Source organism: Mus caroli, chromosome 2 (assembly GCF_900094665.2).
Source record: "Mus caroli chromosome 2, CAROLI_EIJ_v1.1, whole genome shotgun sequence".
Taxonomy (NCBI): domain Eukaryota; kingdom Metazoa; phylum Chordata; class Mammalia; order Rodentia; family Muridae; genus Mus; species Mus caroli.
In genome coordinates, this window is record NC_034571.1 from 155,870,109 (window position 1) to 155,888,396 (window position 18,288).

An 18,288-nucleotide genomic window follows, 5' to 3' on the forward strand; every position below is an offset into this window, starting at 1 on the left:
AAAAAAAAAAAAAGAACGTCCTCTGCATCTTGTCTGTGGAAAGATGAGGCTGATTAGTTCAAAAGCTCTGATCCCAGCAAAGTCTTGAAGGAGAACGGCAGCTATGACAGGAACTAGCAGTTGCACAGTAGACAGCCGTGAGGGAACTCTGGGTCTGAGACATACAGCAATCTCTGTCTCTGTCTCTGTCTCTCTCTTTCTCTCTCTCTCTGTCTCCTAGGTAGTGCAGGCTGGCTTTTGACTCACTATGTAGCATAGGCTGGCTTTGAACTCACTATGTAGTGCAGGCTGGCTTTGAACTCTCAATGATCCTCTTGCCTTGGCCTCCCCAGTGCTGGAGTGACAGGTGTGCACCACCACACATTGTTCTCTGTAAAGCTCTTTAAGCTTTTCTGGAAGTCTAAAGTGATAAAGTCTAAAGTCCACATTTATAAGATAAGAAGGCAGCAGGTGGCCTTGGATGAGTCACTCTTGAGTCACCATTTTCCCCTGTAAAGGGGAAGCCATGGTTCCTCCTTCATCAGGAGGCCTACTGTGTGCCACGAAGGCTCATGAAGTGTGTGACACATAGTAGGCCTGAGTAAATGAGGGGTGTATGGTTTGTCCATTATCACAGTCTGTCTCAGGGTCTGCTGAGTGGTGGATGTGGTCCCAGAGGAGAAGCATGTATCCCAGGAGTCTTGCTTCCCTGTGCCCAGCAACCCTTGTCTCCTCTTGCTTTCAGGTGATGACAGAAAGTAGCCACAGCAAGGGCTTTGGCTTTGTGTGCTTTTCCTCTCCAGAAGAGGCAACGAAGGCTGTGACGGAGATGAACGGGCGCATCGTGGGCACGAAACCGCTATATGTGGCCCTGGCACAGCGCAAGGAGGAGCGGAAGGCCATCTTGACCAACCAGTATAGGCGACGCCCCTCTCACCCTGTCTTGAGCTCCTTCCAGCAGCCTACCAGCTACCTGCTCCCTGCTGTACCCCAGGTGACAGTGTGTCTACAGCTCCAGTTGGGGGACAGAACGTGGTTGCTGGGAATTGAACTCAGGACCTCTGGAAGAGCAGTCAGTGCTCTTAACCACTGAGCCATCTCTCCAGTCCCAGAATTTCTTTATCGTATCCATTATCTTCCCCAGTTATATCAGCATCCATTGCCCCCTCCACCTCTCCCCCTCCCCCCAAGCAGCCACAGTGCCTGTGGTGTTTTCCCAACTCATCTGTGTGATGGTCACACAGCTGCCCTGGCTGTTTGTGTTCTGAGGTCCATGGCTAGGGAAATGACTTCATAGAACTCAGAGCAATAGGAAGATACGTGTGATTGAAGACCAATTGCTGACATCCTTTAGCAATTGCTTGAGCTGGAACAAATTGGAATGACATACTCTATCACTCGGCCAGAGTGAGGAACACTGATTGACATAAATCTGAGATCTTGTTCTGAGGGGCTTAGGGATAAGGGGAGATGGGAAGGGAGGGCGAATCCTTCATGGAGGCCCGAGCTGTTTCTTGCAGGGGATAGTGTGGTTCCTCACATTGGTGTCCTTGAGAAGATGCGAAGCCCCTCACCTCAGATCCTCTTCTTCCACAGTCTACAGCCCAGGCTGTGTACTACAGTTCTGGCTCCATAACTCCAATGCAACCAGACCCCAGGTGGACGGCCCAGCCACATGGACCTCCATGTAAGTGACCCAGCCCTTTCCACCTTCAGCCTGGCTTGTGGATGTGAGCCTCAGGGAAAGAGACAGAAACTATGGCATCAAGCCTGGCTTTGCATTTCTCAGAACCGGTTACCTTACCCCACTCCTATGAGCCTCAGTTTCCCCTCCCTGACTTGGGACTAAATGTTCATGAAGCAGCAAGCACTATGGCAACCCTGGCAAAGACACATAGTGTGGCCATTGTCAGTTCTTTCTAAAGGCTAACTCTGATTTGGGGCTGAAAATTCTTGCAAAGCAGAGAATAAAAGTACGAAACTCTTTTGGCTAAATTGCTAATGAATGGCCTTTCCAGAGCCAAGCTTACATGTAGTTCTCTTGAGACTAAAGTGAAGGATCAGGGTACTCGAGAAATTCAGGGCCTGGGGAGATGTGAGCTGGTTTTGGGGTTTGTCATTGCAGATTTCTGTGCACCCTCCATAGGTCTAGGTAAATTCTCCCTGTCTCTGTCTCTCTGTCTCTCTGTCTCTCTGTGTTTGTGTGTGTGTGAATTTCTAGCTCATCTCCAGCTCTGGGAACTTAGGACACAGTGTAGCACTTTGATGATTACTGGAAACCTCTCTCTGTTTTTCTCTGTGCTTGCTATAAGCTACTTGCCCTCCAGCTGCCTCCGTGGTCCAGCCTCTAAGCACGACGCAGCATCCCTGTATCCACCTGAGCGGTGCCAGCCAGGTCTCCAGCCAGGTGCCTCACACGCAGAGAGTAGGTGAGTGTGTGTGAGTGTTGCCAGGATTCAGAATGGAAGGGTGTCAAAGAGTGAGAGACCTGGGGGTTGGCAGTGAAGGTAAATTTTGACCAGGCTCCATAGTGATCTTGCTTTCGTGGTGAGCCAGCCCGGCTTTGGAGGATGTCCATTAACATAAACGTTAGCATGGCATCCAGCCCTTGGGAGTCACTTTGGGACCCTTGCTGATGGCTGTCTCTGCCAACTTAGTCTTTAAGATAGGGATAAAAATAGTGTGCCCATTTTGTTGGGAGGATTGGTGAGTTCACAAATGGAAGGACTTACATCTTAGCAAGTACGGAAGGTGCTATGACTTGGAGACAGGTTATCTGTTGCTAATATCCTCATATCTCTGTGCTGACCCTGTGCTCAGCACTGGGGTGGGGTGTTCTTTAGGGATTCTGCATTAGGGATTCTGCATTAGGGATTCTGCATAATGAGTCAGATGAAACCTCTGCTCTTCTGTCGCTGCCAGGTTTCAACACCCATGGTCATTGCTATAATCTTCAACTGTGGGAAAATCTGCACAACATATAATTAACTGCTTCACTATTTTTAAAGGTTTATTTATTCTCATTTTATGTGCATGAGTGTTAGCCTCCACATATGTGTGTGTAGTGTCCATGGAGGTCAGAGGAGGGTGTTGGATTCCCTGGAACTAGAGTTAGACAGTTGTGCATTGCTGTATGGGTGCTGGGAAGTGAACCGTGGTACTCTGCAAGAACAGTGAGGACCTGATTGTTTTTAAGTCTGTAGTTTAGAGGCATCCAGTACATTCACAGTGCTGAGTACGAACTGCAGCCATTGCCACCACTGTCTCGAAAACAAAACTTTCCACCAGCCACAATTCCTCATTCATAATTCTTTCTAGCCTCTGAAAAACAAACCTATCCTTTTTTTTTGCCCCTTTGAATTTGCACTTGATCTTAGCCAGAAGGCTGACAAGCAGTCATCCCTCTGATGCTGGCTGAGTGTGGTTACTTCATGCAAATGGCGTGGGACTCTCAATGCTTTGTTATTTAGCATGGCGTCCTCAAGATTCAGCAATGTTCCGGCAAGATGCGATGTCTTGCATATGTAGATTCTGTGTTTTGGCTATGCATTCACGTGTTGAACACATGGATTGCTCTCACCCGTGGGTTCTTGTACACAGTTATTGCTACTATGAGCATGGGTTTGCAGATGATCTTGAAACTTTGCTTCCACCTCTTTTGAGTGCACATTCAGAACCAAGATTGCTAGATGTGTTGACCTAAGCTTAATTCTTTGAGGAATCACCCCCCCCCCAATTGTATTTCTACAGTTGCTGTATCCCCAACATTCTTGCCAGCATTACCTACATGTCCCAACTATTTTACTGATTCACCAAAATTTGCCATGTATTTTTTTTTCTTTTTCTTTTTTTTTTTTGGTTTTTCGAGACAGGGTTTCTCTGTGTAGCCCTGGCTGTCCTGGAACTCACTNTGTAGACCAGGCTGGCCTCGAACTCAGAAATCCGCCTGCCTCTGCCTCCCGAGTGCTGGGATTAAAGGCGTGCGCCACCACGCCCGGCTGTATTTTTTTTTTCTAAGTGGCCATTTGACATCTGCTTTTTTCTTTTTTCCTTTCTTTTTTACAGTCAACATTGGTACCCAGACTACAGGACCAGGTGGGGAGGGATCCTCTATCCCAGGTCAGCTTCTCGTGCCACATAGAGGAACCTCAGCTGTACACAGTGCCCATGGGGTAAGGCGGTCTGCTCACTGTGGGCTCTGGGTATCCTGGCTCCTAAGTTTGGCTAAGGCGTTTTCCCTTTGGTCCTTGCTTTTCTTCACTTACAAAATTTCGTTTACTAATGTGCGCAAATCAGTCAAAGATCACTCCCACTAACAGAGGGGAGAGAGAACTGTGGTCACTGTTCTGTGGTTCTGTTTACTGGTTACAAACCTTTTGTTTAAGTCATTACCAAAATGAACTTGAACTTGTGTTTGAGCGCAGGAGACAGATGCCAAGACCGTGCTGAGCACGGGAGGGATGAGAGGAACATTCAAAACAGGATTAAAATTGTTTATTATAATTAAAAGGCTATGTATCTCCTATCCCCACAAAGGTTTTAAATTCAGTATTACTGAAACATGTCTAGAATTTCAATGTCTTCTTTGGATGGCTTCTGTAAAAAGAACAATTGTCTTTTAATCGCAACAGTACTTTTAAAGTTAGCGCAATATAAGAGGGCTATGGAGGAGCTGGAGAAATGGCTCAGCGGTTAAAAGTACTGGCTGCTCTTCCAGAAGTCCTGAGTTCAATTCTCAGCAACCACATGGTGGCTCACAACCATCTGTAATAGGATCTGATGCCCTCTACTGGCACACAGGTATACATAACACTCATATACGTAAAATAAATACATAAATCTTTTCTTTTAAAAAGCAAGCATAAACCGGGTAGTGGTGGCGCACACCTTTAATCCCAGCATTTGGGAGGCAGAGGCAGACGGATTTCTGAGTTCAAGGCCAGCCTGGTCTACAGAGTGGCTTCCAGGACAGCCAGGGCTACACAGAGAAACCCTGTCTCGAAAAACAAAAACAAAAAACAAAACAAAAACAAAAAACAAACAAAAAAAATTTTTAAAATTAAAAAAATAAATAAGCAAGCATAAAAATTCAAGGAAAATCAAGAATAACACACACAACACATGCATGCACTCCAATAAGATGTATGTTTGCTGTTGCTGTGTTCATAAAGCCTGCTGAGAATAGTGCAAAGTGATGATTATTAAGTGTGCCTTTGAGGTGACAATGGATTTTGAAGGGCCTTCATTGGTTCACAGCATCTCTTTGTGCATAACTTTGTTTTCCAGTCCACGCCCTTGTGAGGGACTCTCTGCGCACCACCCCCGCCCCCGCCCCCGCCCCGCCCCGCCCCTGACTGTGTAGACCTTGCTTCCTTCCTTCCTCCAGAGCCTTTCCTGGATGCTTGTGTTCACCCGCTAGGGTAAGTGTATGAGACCTTTTCTATCCGTGTGGTTAAGGGGTGTGTTCCTGGCACCATGTGCAGGTCCAGGAGTCGGCCGTGTATGTCCCTGGCCATCAGCCTCTGACTGTGTCCATGCTGGCCGCTGCACCCCTGCACGAGCAAAAGCAGATGATTGGTGAGTTACTGGCTCCTCCCCCACCGGGGTAGGTAGGAGGGCTGTGAGCTGGCTAGCCTGCCAAGAACACCTTGCGTGAGGACGGATGTGGGAACAAGGTCTCCTCCCATCACTGATACTAGGTAGCTGCCTCTTTCTTTTTCTTTCTTTCTTTCTTTCTTTCTTTCTTTCTTTCTTTCTTTCTTTCTTTCTTTCTTTCTTTCTTTCTTTCTTTCTTTCTTTCTTTCTTTCTTTCTTTCTTTCTTTCTTTCTTTCTTTCTTTCTTTCTTTCTTTTTTAATTTTTTGGATATTTTACTTACATTTCAAATGTTATCCCCTTTCCCGGTTTCCCCCAAGCTGCCTCTTTGTAAGCCTCTGTCCTTGAAAGAACAGTAGGCTGTTGCTCCCAAGGCCTTTTCCAGCTTGCTGTCTGGCTCTGACTTAGGTGGGAGATATCTGGATATGGGATCAGAGCCAAGAAGCCGGGGAGGAGAACACCCTTGGGTTTCTACTGGTCCAGGGTGGTCATTACACATCCTTATATCTCTTTGAAAGTGGGGAAGCTCTGGTTAAAGCTCTGGAAGCACCTGTTTCTTGGTGCTCACTGTGGGAGGCAGGAAATCCCTGGGTGCTGGGAAATACAGGGTCCTCTGGACTTTGAGCTCCAAGAGTACTTCCTCTCCAGCCCCAGAGTTTCTGACAGGCTCTAAAAAAAAAATGACTCTAGTGGGGACAGGGGCGAGGATGGCTCAGGACTTGAGTTTGAATCCCTAGCAACCACATAAAAGCTGGCCATGGCTATGTGTGCCCTGATTCCAGAGTTGGGAGATGGAGATGGAGATGGGAAGACAGCAGGAACTTGTTGACTAACCAGCCTAGCTGAACAGGCAGCTTCAGGGTCAGTGAGAGACACTGTCTTCAGGGGATAAGGTGGAGGCCGATAGAACAGGCCATCTGATGTCCTCTTCTGGCCTCTCTGCACACACACACACACTTGCATACACACATGTGCATACAGATACACAGACACAGACACACACGTACACACACACACATACTATTAATGTTGGAATGAATGAGCAACTTGTTTCTGGTCGGCACGTTCTTCACTTCATGACCACATAGACCTTAAGCCCCTTCACTAAAGGCCCTCCTCGCTCTATTGCTTCTTTAGCTTATTAGCCTTGGCTGCTTCATGCCCCCTCCTCACCCCCATACAGAAGAAAATTACAAATGCCTCATGTAGGCTCCATTGGCTGCTGTCTGTAAACTCTCCCTCCTTTATGGGAAGACCCTTCTAACCCCACTCAAGCATCCCCACCCTGTGGGGGTCCTCCATGCCCTATCAAGATGGCCCGACACCAGAACTAGGTTGTATTGCTGGAAGTACCTGATGGTGGAAGGTAAATTTATGCTGTGTGTTTGCCTCCCACACCCCAAAGTCTCAAGTCAAGCATTACATCCTGTCTGGAATCTCAATGTGTCTAGTCAGACTGCTTCTCACAAAACAAATGGAGTCTCGAAACAACTGACTTTGCTGTAGATACCTTTAAATAGTATTGTTTATATTTATATATTATTGTTTTTATTATGTTTATATTATTTATATCACTATATAACCATAAACTTATAATACATATATATATGTATATTCTTATATATAATACTCAACCTGACCCTTCAGATTGTCCTGTAAGGTGGTGCTGCTATGCCTACTTTATAAAGTTGGAAAGAAGAGTTTCCAGTAATGTCACATGATATAGCTTGGGGTGACAGGTTCTAGGACAAGATCTCAGGCACCCTCATTGCTCCTTTCCATGGAATACTGGGTTTTGGGGCAGGTGTGCATGTAAGCTATCAGGTTGTTCTACACAGGGGAGCGTCTCTACTCCCTCATCCACGATGCCTACGCCCCACTGACTGGCAAGATCACGGGCATGCTGCTGGAGCTGGACAACCTGGAGCTTCTGTTATTGCTGGAGTCCCCAGAGTCCCTCCATGCCAAGGCAGGTGGAGACTGGGTGGCCGCACAGCAAAGACCAAGGGCTGTCCTAGAGAAGATAGGGCAGCTGACATCAATCTGCTGGGTCTTAGTTGAGGGTTCATAACTTCAGTCCCTCCACAGATAAAGTCTGGGTAGGTCCTAGTAAGGCTTCGGGACAAGTAGCTGTGTTCTGCAGTACAGAGTCATGTCCAGCAGTGTGACCTGGTTTAAGGAGGCAGTGGGCTGGGATTTTTCTGAGCAGCAGGGCATCAGAGCTCCGTGCAACCTTTATTATGCAAGTGCAGTCATGGCCCTTCTGGAACCGCCTGTATTGGGGCAGCTACACTAAGCCCCTCTGTTTTATGTCCCATAGATAGAAGAGGCGGTGGCAGTACTGCAGGTGCATCGAGAAATGGAGTCAGCAGATAGGAACTGAACTCTGTGGGTTCCTGGGGATGGAAGGACCGACAGAGCAGCTGAGCTGCTGGCTCTCTGGAGACTCCGTAGAGAACCCAGCAATCAAAAAACTCACTGTGATGTGTTGGTGGCTTTGTCTGAAGCACCAGGGAGTTTGGTGAAGCTAAAGGAGTCATAGGAGACGGGCATAGTGGCTGGATGTTCTCATGCCAGTTGCTCTGCTAGGCCTCAGAGTTTACTGCCTGGCTCCGTTCTGCCTGTCTGGAGGTCTGGTCTGCTGGTCCACCTTCTTGACTGAAGATTGGGTGTTTTCCATATTCTGGGAACATTTTTTTTCCCTCCACTCCCCCCCTCCCCCGAAAATGGACTCTTCACTCCCTTGACTACTTGATTACTGCATTTCTGCTCTTGGTTCTAGCTGTGTGAACTCTAACTTCTTTCCTGACGGGGATCTCTGTGTTCTTGAGCTTTGGATATGTAATGAAGGCTGACACACAGTCCCCCTGCTGATCTTTTTGCTTTATATATTAAAAAATGCTGCAAAAATCTGTCTTGCCTTGAAGGAGGGTGGGGCCGACTTGACCGTAGTGAGACTGGCTCTAAGGAGCAGAACCGGAACCCCAAACAGGCGCTGAAGTACACAGCAAGTGTGCATGTTAACAGGATACCTACTGAAAGCTGAGTTTAGCTATGTAACTGCTCCAAACTACAAACTGGTCACCAACAGCAGATGGTTAAATGGGTCCCATCATGCAATGGATGGAGAGAAGGGACTAAAGCTCAAAGTCCAAGTCATTTCTGCCGGCCAGGTGAGCACCACAGAAGGCGGCAATGGCATGCGGGTCCCAGGTGACCAAATGCTGGGAACACAGCTAAGTACTCTGTAGAATATACTAGAGTACCTTCCTGGTCAAGGTCTCCATCCCTAAATAGGGACCTCTCAAGGTCCTTTAGGGCAGTCAGTGCTCATCTCAAAGGAGTACAGACCTCAGTTCCTTGCCGTGAGGATACACTCGCACACTGTCACTGTCACAAGTCCATTGGAACACATCCAATGGGGTCCCGTCACTGTCTCTCAGTCATTGCCTCTCATGGTTCCCCCCCATGCCACACCCCATGAAGGCCATTTTGAACTCCCCTTATCTTCTAGCCTCCGAGCCCCACACTCTCCCCTACATGTCCTCCAGATGCTCAGTGCTGGCTGTCTTCAGGCCTGAGCCCCATTCTTCTTTTTTCCTCTCTACTCCACATTCTGCTCCTTCACGTCTAAGTCACAATTTCATTTTCAACTGTGCTTTCTTGAAGACTCTGGTATCTTTGTTCTTCAGCTCTGTTCACTTTGGAAGCTCCACAGACCTTACCCCACTTACCCTGAATTCTTGGACCATCAGTACCAAGTCAGATCCACAACAAAGGCCAAGTTCATGGCTCAGAGCTCCCCGCACCCTTTGCTTTTTTTTTTTTTTTTTTTTTTTAAAGATTTATTTATTTATTATATGTAAATACACTGTAGCTGTCTTCAGACACTCCAGAAGAGGGCGCCAGATCTTGTTACAGATGGTTGTTAGCCACCATGTGGTTGCTGGGATTTTGAACTCTTGACCTTTGGAAGAGCAGTCGGGTGCTCTTAACCACTGAGCCATCTCACCAGCCCCACCCTTTGCTTTTGACTTGAGTGTTCTCAGGAAAGTTTCCCACCCACATTCTATCCCAAGGCCGAGGTCTCCCAATGCATGTGCCCTTCGCTTCCCCTCATCTTCACAAGCAATCTATCTTTCAATTGTTTCAACTCTGTAAATCCTTCATTATCATCCTGGCCTGAGCTCAGCTGGACTCTGGCAACAGCCCCTGTGGCTTCACCGTATTGGTGGTTTTTTTCCTCCAAGAAATCAGAAGGAAAAAAATCTGCTCTCTTAATAAGTCTGCTATCCCACAGTTTCCTTAAGGTTTAAACAATATAACTTGCAGCCTCATCCGGTGTTGTTGATAACTTCATACATCTTCAGTAGTCCTCCCTTAGAGCATACTGCCAGCTAGGAAGTACACATCCTGCTCGTCCAAGCTCCCACCTCTCACCCATTAGTATTACCTTAAGAATATTTTTCTCGGGGCTGGAGACATGGCTCAGTGGTTAAGAGCACTGACTGCTCTTCTGAAGGTCCCCAAGTTCAAACCCCAGCAACCACATGGTGGCTCACAACAATCTGAAATGAGATCTGACAACCCTCTTCTGGTGTGTCTGAAGACAGCTACAGTGTACTTACATATAACAACAAATAAATCTCTAAAAAGAATATTGTTCTCATTATTGTCAGCATGTATTTATCATACATGTTACCACATGTATTATGTAAAGCATGCACTTTGCTCTAGCTTACCACTTTTTTTTTTTTTTTTTTTGCTTTAACACATGAGGAACTTTTATTAACATGAAGAACACGGGACAAGAGCTCAAACCAGGATTCTAGGGCCGAGCCTCATACACCACGCAGGGGTAGAGGAGGTCGACTCCAACCCTATTTTTCAGCAGGCTTATAAAGGCAAAACCCACAAACTAGGGGGAGGTTCGGGGAGCAAACAGCATTAACCCTGTCTTTTACAACAGCCACTAACTTATTAAGAATGCAAGGTCCAAAAGTGAGCCAAAGCACAAGGATGATTAGGGGACCGGCAAAGGTAGAAACAAGGGTGGTAAACCAAGGAGACTTATTAAACCAATTTTCAAACCAGCTCTGTCTATCTTCTCTTTCCCTTCTGCGCTTGTCTAACTGGTCCCTGAGTTTAGACATAGCATCTTTAATGACTCCAGCGTGCCAGCGAGATGTTGTCTGACCAAGACCGAGTCTCCGACCTGGAACCCGTGGGGCACTGCTGTGGTCCCCGGTGTGTAGGCTTCTCGGATCTGGGTCCAGATCTGTGTTCTGACAACTTCTAAGGCCTTTAAGTGGGTAAACAGAGCAGAGGGTGAGCAAAGGTCAGGGTTGGGATCCAATATCCCACCCGACTCAGGGAAGGGGGGCGGTCCCCCATACAGAATCCCACAGGGGGTGAGGCCGAAACGTCTGGGAGTGTTTCGGACCCTGAGAAGCGCAAAGGGAGGGAGAGTCACCCAGTCCCGACCGCCGGTCTCAATGGCTAATTGAGTAAGGGTCTCTGGTAGGGTCCTATTGATTCTTTCTACCTGTCCTGAGCTCTGGAGCCTGTAAGCACAATGTCATTTCCAATGAGTCCCCAGTTGTGTGGCCGATTCCTGACTTACCTGGGCAACAAAAGCGGGCCCGTTGTCTGAGCCGATGACCTTGGGAATCCCAAATTGAGCAGGATCAAAGGCATAGCGGCTATCAGTGTAGATATGGATGGCCTTACCTTCTGCAGTTCAAGTGCTTGGGTCAACGCCTGGAGTGCTTTCTGTGCCAAAGTTTCTTCTGGTAAACAGCTGGCCCAAAATACCTGCTTTCTGTCCACCACCGCTGCTCCTGCTCTTCTTCCTTCTACCACGAAGCTGCTACCGTCTGTGTCCCAGTCAGGTGCGCCTGGCCAAGGTTGATCAGTCAGGTCCTTTCTGGTTCTGGTCTCTGCGGCCAGGATGTCAGCGCATCGGTGCACTGGGGTAGAGTCATCCACTTCGGGGGGTAGGGTTGAGGATCACAGGCAGAGCAAAAGTTATCCGGGTCCTTTAACAGCGAGCTCTGGTAGTGTGTCATTCGGGCGTCTGTCATCCAGCAGTTGGTCTGGGGGCTGCCGCACAGTACTTTCCGAAGCATGGGGAGCGATGACAGTCTCATGTTGACCCAGAGGAAGCTGGTGAGCGTCTTTGACAAGTAGGGCGACTGCAGCCATGACTTTCAGGCCTGAGGGCCAACCACTGGCGACCGGGTCTAGCTTGGTGGACAGGGAGGCCACCGGCCGCTTCCAGGGCCCCAGAGTCTGAGTCAGGACTCCGCAGGCTACTGGAGCCCGCGCATCAACGTATAGGGTGAAAGGCTTAGTCCAATCTGGCAAGGCCAAAGCAGGGGCTGCAAGCAGAGCAGTCTGGAGCTTTTAATTTGGTGAGGAGATCCCTTCCGAGTAGGGGGGCCAGGCACTCAGGAAGGACAAGGAAGGAGTGAGAGTCTCTGTCCTCCTGGAGGTCTTCTGGCCCTGTTGCCCAGGTACCCTTACTGTCCTGTCTCTGACTTTCCTTTACCTACGACTGCGGCCAAAATCTTAGTCAAGTTTCTTTCCTGGCGACGCCGATTCTCTCTCTCTCTCTCTCTCTCTCTCTCTCTCTCTCTCTCTCTCTCTCTCAGGATACACTTTCTAATCCTGAAGTCCCTCCAACCTCTGCAACTTTCTCTTAACACCAGAGGCAGACTGACCCATGGAAGCCATGGCTACAGCTGCTTGCTGTCCCTCCGAGGAGGGATCAAACGGGGTAGATCTCCTATCAGCCTCCATCAGCCGTTCTAAGGAAACGAAGGGCGGCTCCCCTGGACCCTGAAGAACCTCTCTTACCTTGGCCAAATGGGTGGGGCGCTGTGCGGCCCCCTTGAGCCCCGCCACTAGAGTCCGGCGGGAGACTGTGGGATGCTCCCTACCTTCCGCAGGGTTGAAATCCCAGTTGGGGCGGGCCAAGGGAAAAGGCGTGTCTACAAGGTTGGGGACATGAGTGGACGTCCCGTCTGTTCCCGGGACATTCTGGCCTCCAACAGGATCCTCTCTCTCCTCCATGGTGAAGCGGACCTGCAAGAGTTGCTGGCAATCATCCCAACTGGGCTGGTGTGAACACAGGGGTAGGGATGGCCTGAGGAAGGAGAGGTGGAGGAACAGGTAAAGGGTAAGGGGGTGGCTGTGCCTCCGTCAACGGATCATCATCGATCTCGGGATAGATCCGTGGGGGAGCTGAGGGACCGGTTGGCTGCTGATTTGGTTTGGGTTGTGATGTAACTCAAGGAGCCCAGTCCAGCCCGAGGGATTTTCTGAAAAAGCATGATTAGTTTTGTTGGGGCCTGGGGGAGGGCCTCCAACATCCGTACGGAGGGTCAAGGCAATCGGAACAGGGAAAGGGTAGGTAAAGCGGTGTCGGTGGCTCCATCCATTCATAATCATCGATCTCGTAATAGATCCGTGGGGGAGCTGAGGGACCGGTCGGCTGCTGATTTGGTCTTGGTTGTGATGTAACGACAGCGTCCAGCACCGGAGGAGTCAAGGATATCCAGGGTTGCACCCAGGGTGGAGGATTCTGGACCAGATCCTGCCAAACAAGGATGTAGGGGAGGACCTGGTCCAGATCTTCCCCTGGTCTCTGAAAAAGAAGCTGCTTTACAGCGTAGATAATGGGTAAATCAAACGATCCGTCTTGCGGCCAGCCGACGCCCAATTTCGGCCATTCGGATGAACAAAAAGTCCGCCACCGTCCCTTTTTTACTTCAACAGCCAAACTACGAGCACTACTCTTAACGTCCGCCCAATGATCTAAAGTCAGAGTCAAAGGCGTTGTCACAGCCTGTCCCATTTCTATCACACTGACAATGAAGTCAATCACAAACACAATCACAGAAAGAGACAAAACAAAACTGCGACCGCACCAGATTTTCAGACAGAATATAGACACAGAACCGAGACGAAACAGAGAAACTCACCTCCACGTGGGTCTAGGACCCCTGGGTGGTCGCGCAGATCCCGGGAGAGCCCACAAATGAAGGACCCCCCGAAGGGAGACCCTCACTGCAGTCTCGGGAATAGCGCGCACCCAGCCAGGCACTGAGACCGAACCTACTGTACTCACAGGAGGAAGACTATTAACAGCGAGAAGACGGGACAAGAGGTCCAACCAGCAAGTGGGGCCGAGACATACACCACACAGGGGTAGAGGAGAATGATCCCAACCCTATTTTTCATCGGGCTTATGAAGGCAAAAACCACAAACAAGGGGGAGGATGGGGGAGGAGTTAGGAGTCTAGGGGTGGATATTTACTTCAAGGCACCTGGGACATTGAAACATTCTGTGGGTGTTTTTCTCAAAAGTTCGGGGTAGTGAGGCCACCTGGCCAGGGGGCGGAGCCCAGGGTGATAAGTTCATGATGTCTGGGCAGTCAGTATTTTTCTATTCTTCACAGGGAAACCCTTGATGCACAGGGAGATCACAGGACAGCCAGGCCTGGCCACACAGAGAAACCCTGTCTCCAAACCCACCCAAAAAATCCAGTTTCATGGCCATTTATGAGCTGAGGAGTACAACTCCCTGAGGCATGCTGGGACTTGTAGTTCCGCCCTAGGCTTGGCTCTCAGGGCCCGGCAGGGACTGGGAGGATTTTTAGGGGGCTTTGGGGGGCTCTCGTGGGTGCTGACATCACTTTTCCAGCACTGCCCTCTGTAGCACTCTAAGCTCAGGTTGATCCACTCCACTACCGCTGCTGCTCTTGGTGATCCTCCCATGGGACTGGCATCTCCAGTACACTGGGGTGTTCCACTCCAACGGGGCTTCACCAATGGCCTCTCGTGGGCTCTCTTCAGGGTGCCAAGCCTCACATCCTTTGCATGACCCCTTCAGTCGTGGGCCATCAACTACAGCGAGTCTTCACCTTCCCCAGTGGCCTTCCCTGGCCTCTCACAGTGCTAAGCCTCAGCTTCTCTCCATGATCCCTTCATTCCTTCATGAGCAGCACCACCTGAGTGACTCTTACAACATCACCAAGTCCAGCCGCAGCATGAGGTACAACCTTGGGTATCTCTGGAGCACGGCTTCTTTGTGCTCCCAGAAATCAATGTCCAGAAGATTTCACCTCAGTGTTGCTGGTCTCATCTTAATCACTGCTCAATCCTTAGCTCCCGCTCACCACCATCAATTTTCCCAGTAGCTTCTTCCATTTGTAACTTTAGAGCCTAGCTTACCACTTTCATTATGCCCTCCTGCCCCTCTCTTCCCAAATGTTCTACACACACACACATTTATAGATAAATCTAGATTCCGCATATAAGCAAGCAAGCAGTATTGTTTAACACCATCCCCAGCTCCATCCACTTTCCTGCAAAGAATGCCATTCTTTAAGGCTGTATAGAACTCTGTGTGGGCCAGAGATAATCCACCAGGTGATGTTGCTCGCCACAGAAACCTGGTGACCTGAATTTGACCCCTGAAACTCATGTGAAGATGGAGAAACAACTCCACAAAGGTGTCCTCTCATGTCCACACGTAGCACACACAGGCTACTAAGAGACTTTCCACTCATGGCGTGCGCACATCTTAGCCATTCGACTGCTGGTGGTTAGTTATGCCGATTCCTGACCTTGGCTTGGGAATGCCAAGTCTCTAGCACGTGCTTCCTGGAGATCCTACTGGTTAGATAGCTAAGGAGTGGTAACCTTATAGTTATGGGATGGGTATGGGTTTTGAGACAGGTTCCATGAATGAAGCTCAAGGACTATGGGTACCTTTTGAGGCCCCTCTATACTGATTCCACAGTTGGCAGCTTCTGCCTTTACTTTATGTGGTGCCAGGGCTTGAACCCAGGGCCTTGTGTATGCTAGGCAAATGCTCTACCACTGAGCTACACCCCCCAACTCTTAGGTTTTTCTTCTGAATTCAGTTCAAGCTCTCCTTTCTAGGGGACTTTCACCCTTCCACTGTGCAAACTTCATGGAGGCAGACAAGACACCTGGCTGCTGATTTTCCCTTCATTATGCCTAAAGCAGCCGCTTTACCCTTAACTATCTGATCCACTTCTTGTCTTCACAGGGCCATTTTTCAGAGAGCAGGGACTGCATATAGTCATCCCACTTCTCTTGGACTATACACAACGCTTGGGCTGTTCTAAAAGTTCATTTAATAAATAGATCAGTGTCTAAGAACCAGTAGCTTTTTCTTTCATAGATCATTCCATATCTTTTTTTTTTGGTTTTTCGAGACAGGGTTTCTCTGTGTAGCCCTGGCTGTCCTAGAACGCCTGCCTCTGCCTCCCAAGTGCTGGGATTAAAGGTGTGTGCCACCATGCCCAGCTTTTTTTTTTTTTTTTTTTTTTTTGATCATCCCATATCTTATTCAGGAAATATTTAAAATTTGAATACTTCTTTTACAGGGCTGAAAATCAGTAGTACAAAAAAGTATGTGTAGCTGGGCATGGTGGTGCACGCCTTTAATCCCAGCACTCGGGAGGCAGAGGCAGGCGGATTTCTGAGTTCAAGGCCAGCCTGGTCTACAAGTGAGTTCCAGCCAGCCAGGGCTACACAGAGAAACCCTATCTCGAAAAATCAAAAAAGTATGTGTAAGATTTAGCTTGCCTTTGCTTCCTGTCTTGTGTGTTATAGTCAGTTGTTACCATGACCAAGTTGCAGGAGCAAACCCGAGAAGGCATAAACAAATGCGTCAGAGCCAGCTGTATAGAAGAAAACCTTTTAATGCAACAGCAACACACACTTCAATAAAATCAGTTCAATTAACTTCAACAGATTAACAAAACAAAACAAAGGAGCCCGAGGGGCTGCTGCTATGGGGGAAAAGGTTAAGTCCCTGCTCAGACTGGAGGGACATTAATCTCAAGGAGGCCTCTCTCCCCAAGGCAGGAGGAATCTGGGCTCTCTGAACATCGTAGGTAGCTCAGACAGAAGGCAACAACACCGAGCCTCCAAGGGTTAGGCTCTGCCTTCCCACAAAGGGCCTGGACTAAAGGCACTGGGGCTCAACACAGGACACTGTGCCAAGGACAGGGTGCAGACAGCAGCTGTCTCCTCGGGGAGATGGCAGCCTTGGAGAACCAGCTCAACAGGCCGCTGTGGCTGCGGACGAGCAAGCACTTCTAGCCCGTCAGCACTCAGGTGAACTGCAGAGCTATGGCGGGAGAGGAAGCCACAGGCACCCAGTCTGTGCATATCTGGGTCAGGGACAGTTGCCAAGGACTATGTTGACAAGGGCCAGGCAGAAGCAAGCGAATGAGGCCAGGGCTGTTGGCGTCACGCTTTTTTTTAAATTAAAAACAAAACAAAAACCTCTAGTGGGGACCTTTCTGGAAAAAAGAAAAAAAAAAAAAAAAAAGAAAGAGTCCTGTGCTTGTCTGTAATGGACTTAATCTGAACAAGTAAAATGTGTCAGGTGGAAGGCTGCTACCTCTCCAAGGAGTCAAAGTGGGGTTGATTTTGCACTCCCTTGGCGGCATGCTGGGTATTGGGGGGCAGATGCAAGGGAGGCCCTAGCTTCTCTGGGAAGGTCAAGTACAGGGTTCCTGTTGCCCTCTATGGTTTAGTTCATGTTCTGGTTAACTTCCTGCCGTAACTTCTGTGCAGGGCCATTCCTGGGTTCAATTTGTAGGAGGCTGCTGATATCCGCAAGGCTGGACTTATAGTCCTATAAAGAGAAAGAGAGTTGGGGAGGGGACCTAGAGGACACGAAAACGGGGGTGGGGAATGGATGGACAGACAGACGACAGCTGCTGATGCAAGATCATGGAGCTTTCCCAGGGCTTGGGAGAAGGAACACAGGAGTTGGCGCCTGCAGAAAGCTCTAGCTAGGCCTGGGTGTCTGGGGGAATCTTTACCTTGAGTGCCTTGTAGGCTTGAGCCCGTCTGTAAAACGCCTTTACATTCTTCCCATCCAGCTTGAGGGCTTCTGTGCAGTCCTTTACTGCCTCCTTGTACTGCTTCAGGACCAGGTGACAGAGCGCTCTGATGCAGAAAGACCATGACAGAAGTTCAGTCACTTGTGGACCCCCCAGCCCTCCTCCCCCAGCAAGCCTGAGGCAGCTGGGGAATGACCTGATTTGCTAAACACCTGCTCTGTGCTGTAGCTCTATACCTTCAATCATCTCAGTTCTCCCACCTCTTGACACTGTTTGTGTGCATGTGACCACTACATGTTCTGGTGCCCATGGAGGACAGAAGGTGTTGGAACCTCTGGAGCTGGAGGTGGCTCTAAGCCACCATGTAGTACTGAGAACTGGAACCAGTTCCCTGGAGCAGCCAGTCCTGTTAACTGATGAGCCATTTCTCCAGTTCCCTACCTTTTCCTACAGATGCAAAGGCTATGAGAAACTTTCCACAGTTGGCTCTGTACCAGTCTGCACACACCTCGAGCCTGACCCTGCACAATACCACCACTCATCACTCTGCATCAGGTTCTTTAAGCAAAGAAAAGATTCCCAAAACCTTCCCCTCAACAGACGGAAAAAAGCAAACGCATGCATATTAACTACTAATTAACACTCATCAGGGGTAGAGTGTGAAGATGGCACCTCAGGGGTAGAGTGTGAAGATGGCACCTCAGGGGTAGAGTGTGAAGATGGCATCTCAGGGGTAGAGTGTGAAGATGGCACCTCAGGGGTAGAGTGTGAAGATGGCACCTCAGGGGTAGAGTGTGAAGATGGCACCTCAGGGGTAGAGT

General features: G+C 49.0%; 2 protein-coding genes across 3 annotated transcripts in view; one reads left to right on the forward strand and one right to left on the reverse strand.

Moving 5' to 3' along the window:
* The window catches only part of Pabpc1l (poly(A) binding protein cytoplasmic 1 like), a 26,302-nt gene extending 18,173 nt beyond the window's left edge, over nucleotides 1–8,129 (forward strand). Inside the window, exons 8-14 of the mRNA XM_021156020.2 lie at nucleotides 725–973; nucleotides 1,576–1,666; nucleotides 2,292–2,408; nucleotides 4,045–4,151; nucleotides 5,463–5,556; nucleotides 7,412–7,542; nucleotides 7,894–8,129. Coding sequence (XP_021011679.1) covers nucleotides 725–973; nucleotides 1,576–1,666; nucleotides 2,292–2,408; nucleotides 4,045–4,151; nucleotides 5,463–5,556; nucleotides 7,412–7,542; nucleotides 7,894–7,956 — 852 coding nt within the window. The 3' untranslated portion in view covers nucleotides 7,957–8,129. The remainder of the gene's footprint in view (nucleotides 1–724; nucleotides 974–1,575; nucleotides 1,667–2,291; nucleotides 2,409–4,044; nucleotides 4,152–5,462; nucleotides 5,557–7,411; nucleotides 7,543–7,893) is intronic.
* An 8,165-nt stretch (nucleotides 8,130–16,294) lies between these two features.
* Tomm34 (translocase of outer mitochondrial membrane 34) overlaps nucleotides 16,295–18,288 on the reverse strand; it is an 18,297-nt gene continuing 16,303 nt past the window's right edge. For both annotated transcript variants that reach the window (XM_021149653.1, XM_021149644.2), the window contains exons 6-7: nucleotides 17,447–17,573; nucleotides 16,295–17,256 (exon numbers count right to left, since the gene is read on the reverse strand). In XM_021149653.1, coding sequence (XP_021005312.1) covers nucleotides 17,152–17,256; nucleotides 17,447–17,573 — 232 coding nt within the window. In that variant the 3' untranslated portion in view covers nucleotides 16,295–17,151. The remainder of the gene's footprint in view (nucleotides 17,257–17,446; nucleotides 17,574–18,288) is intronic.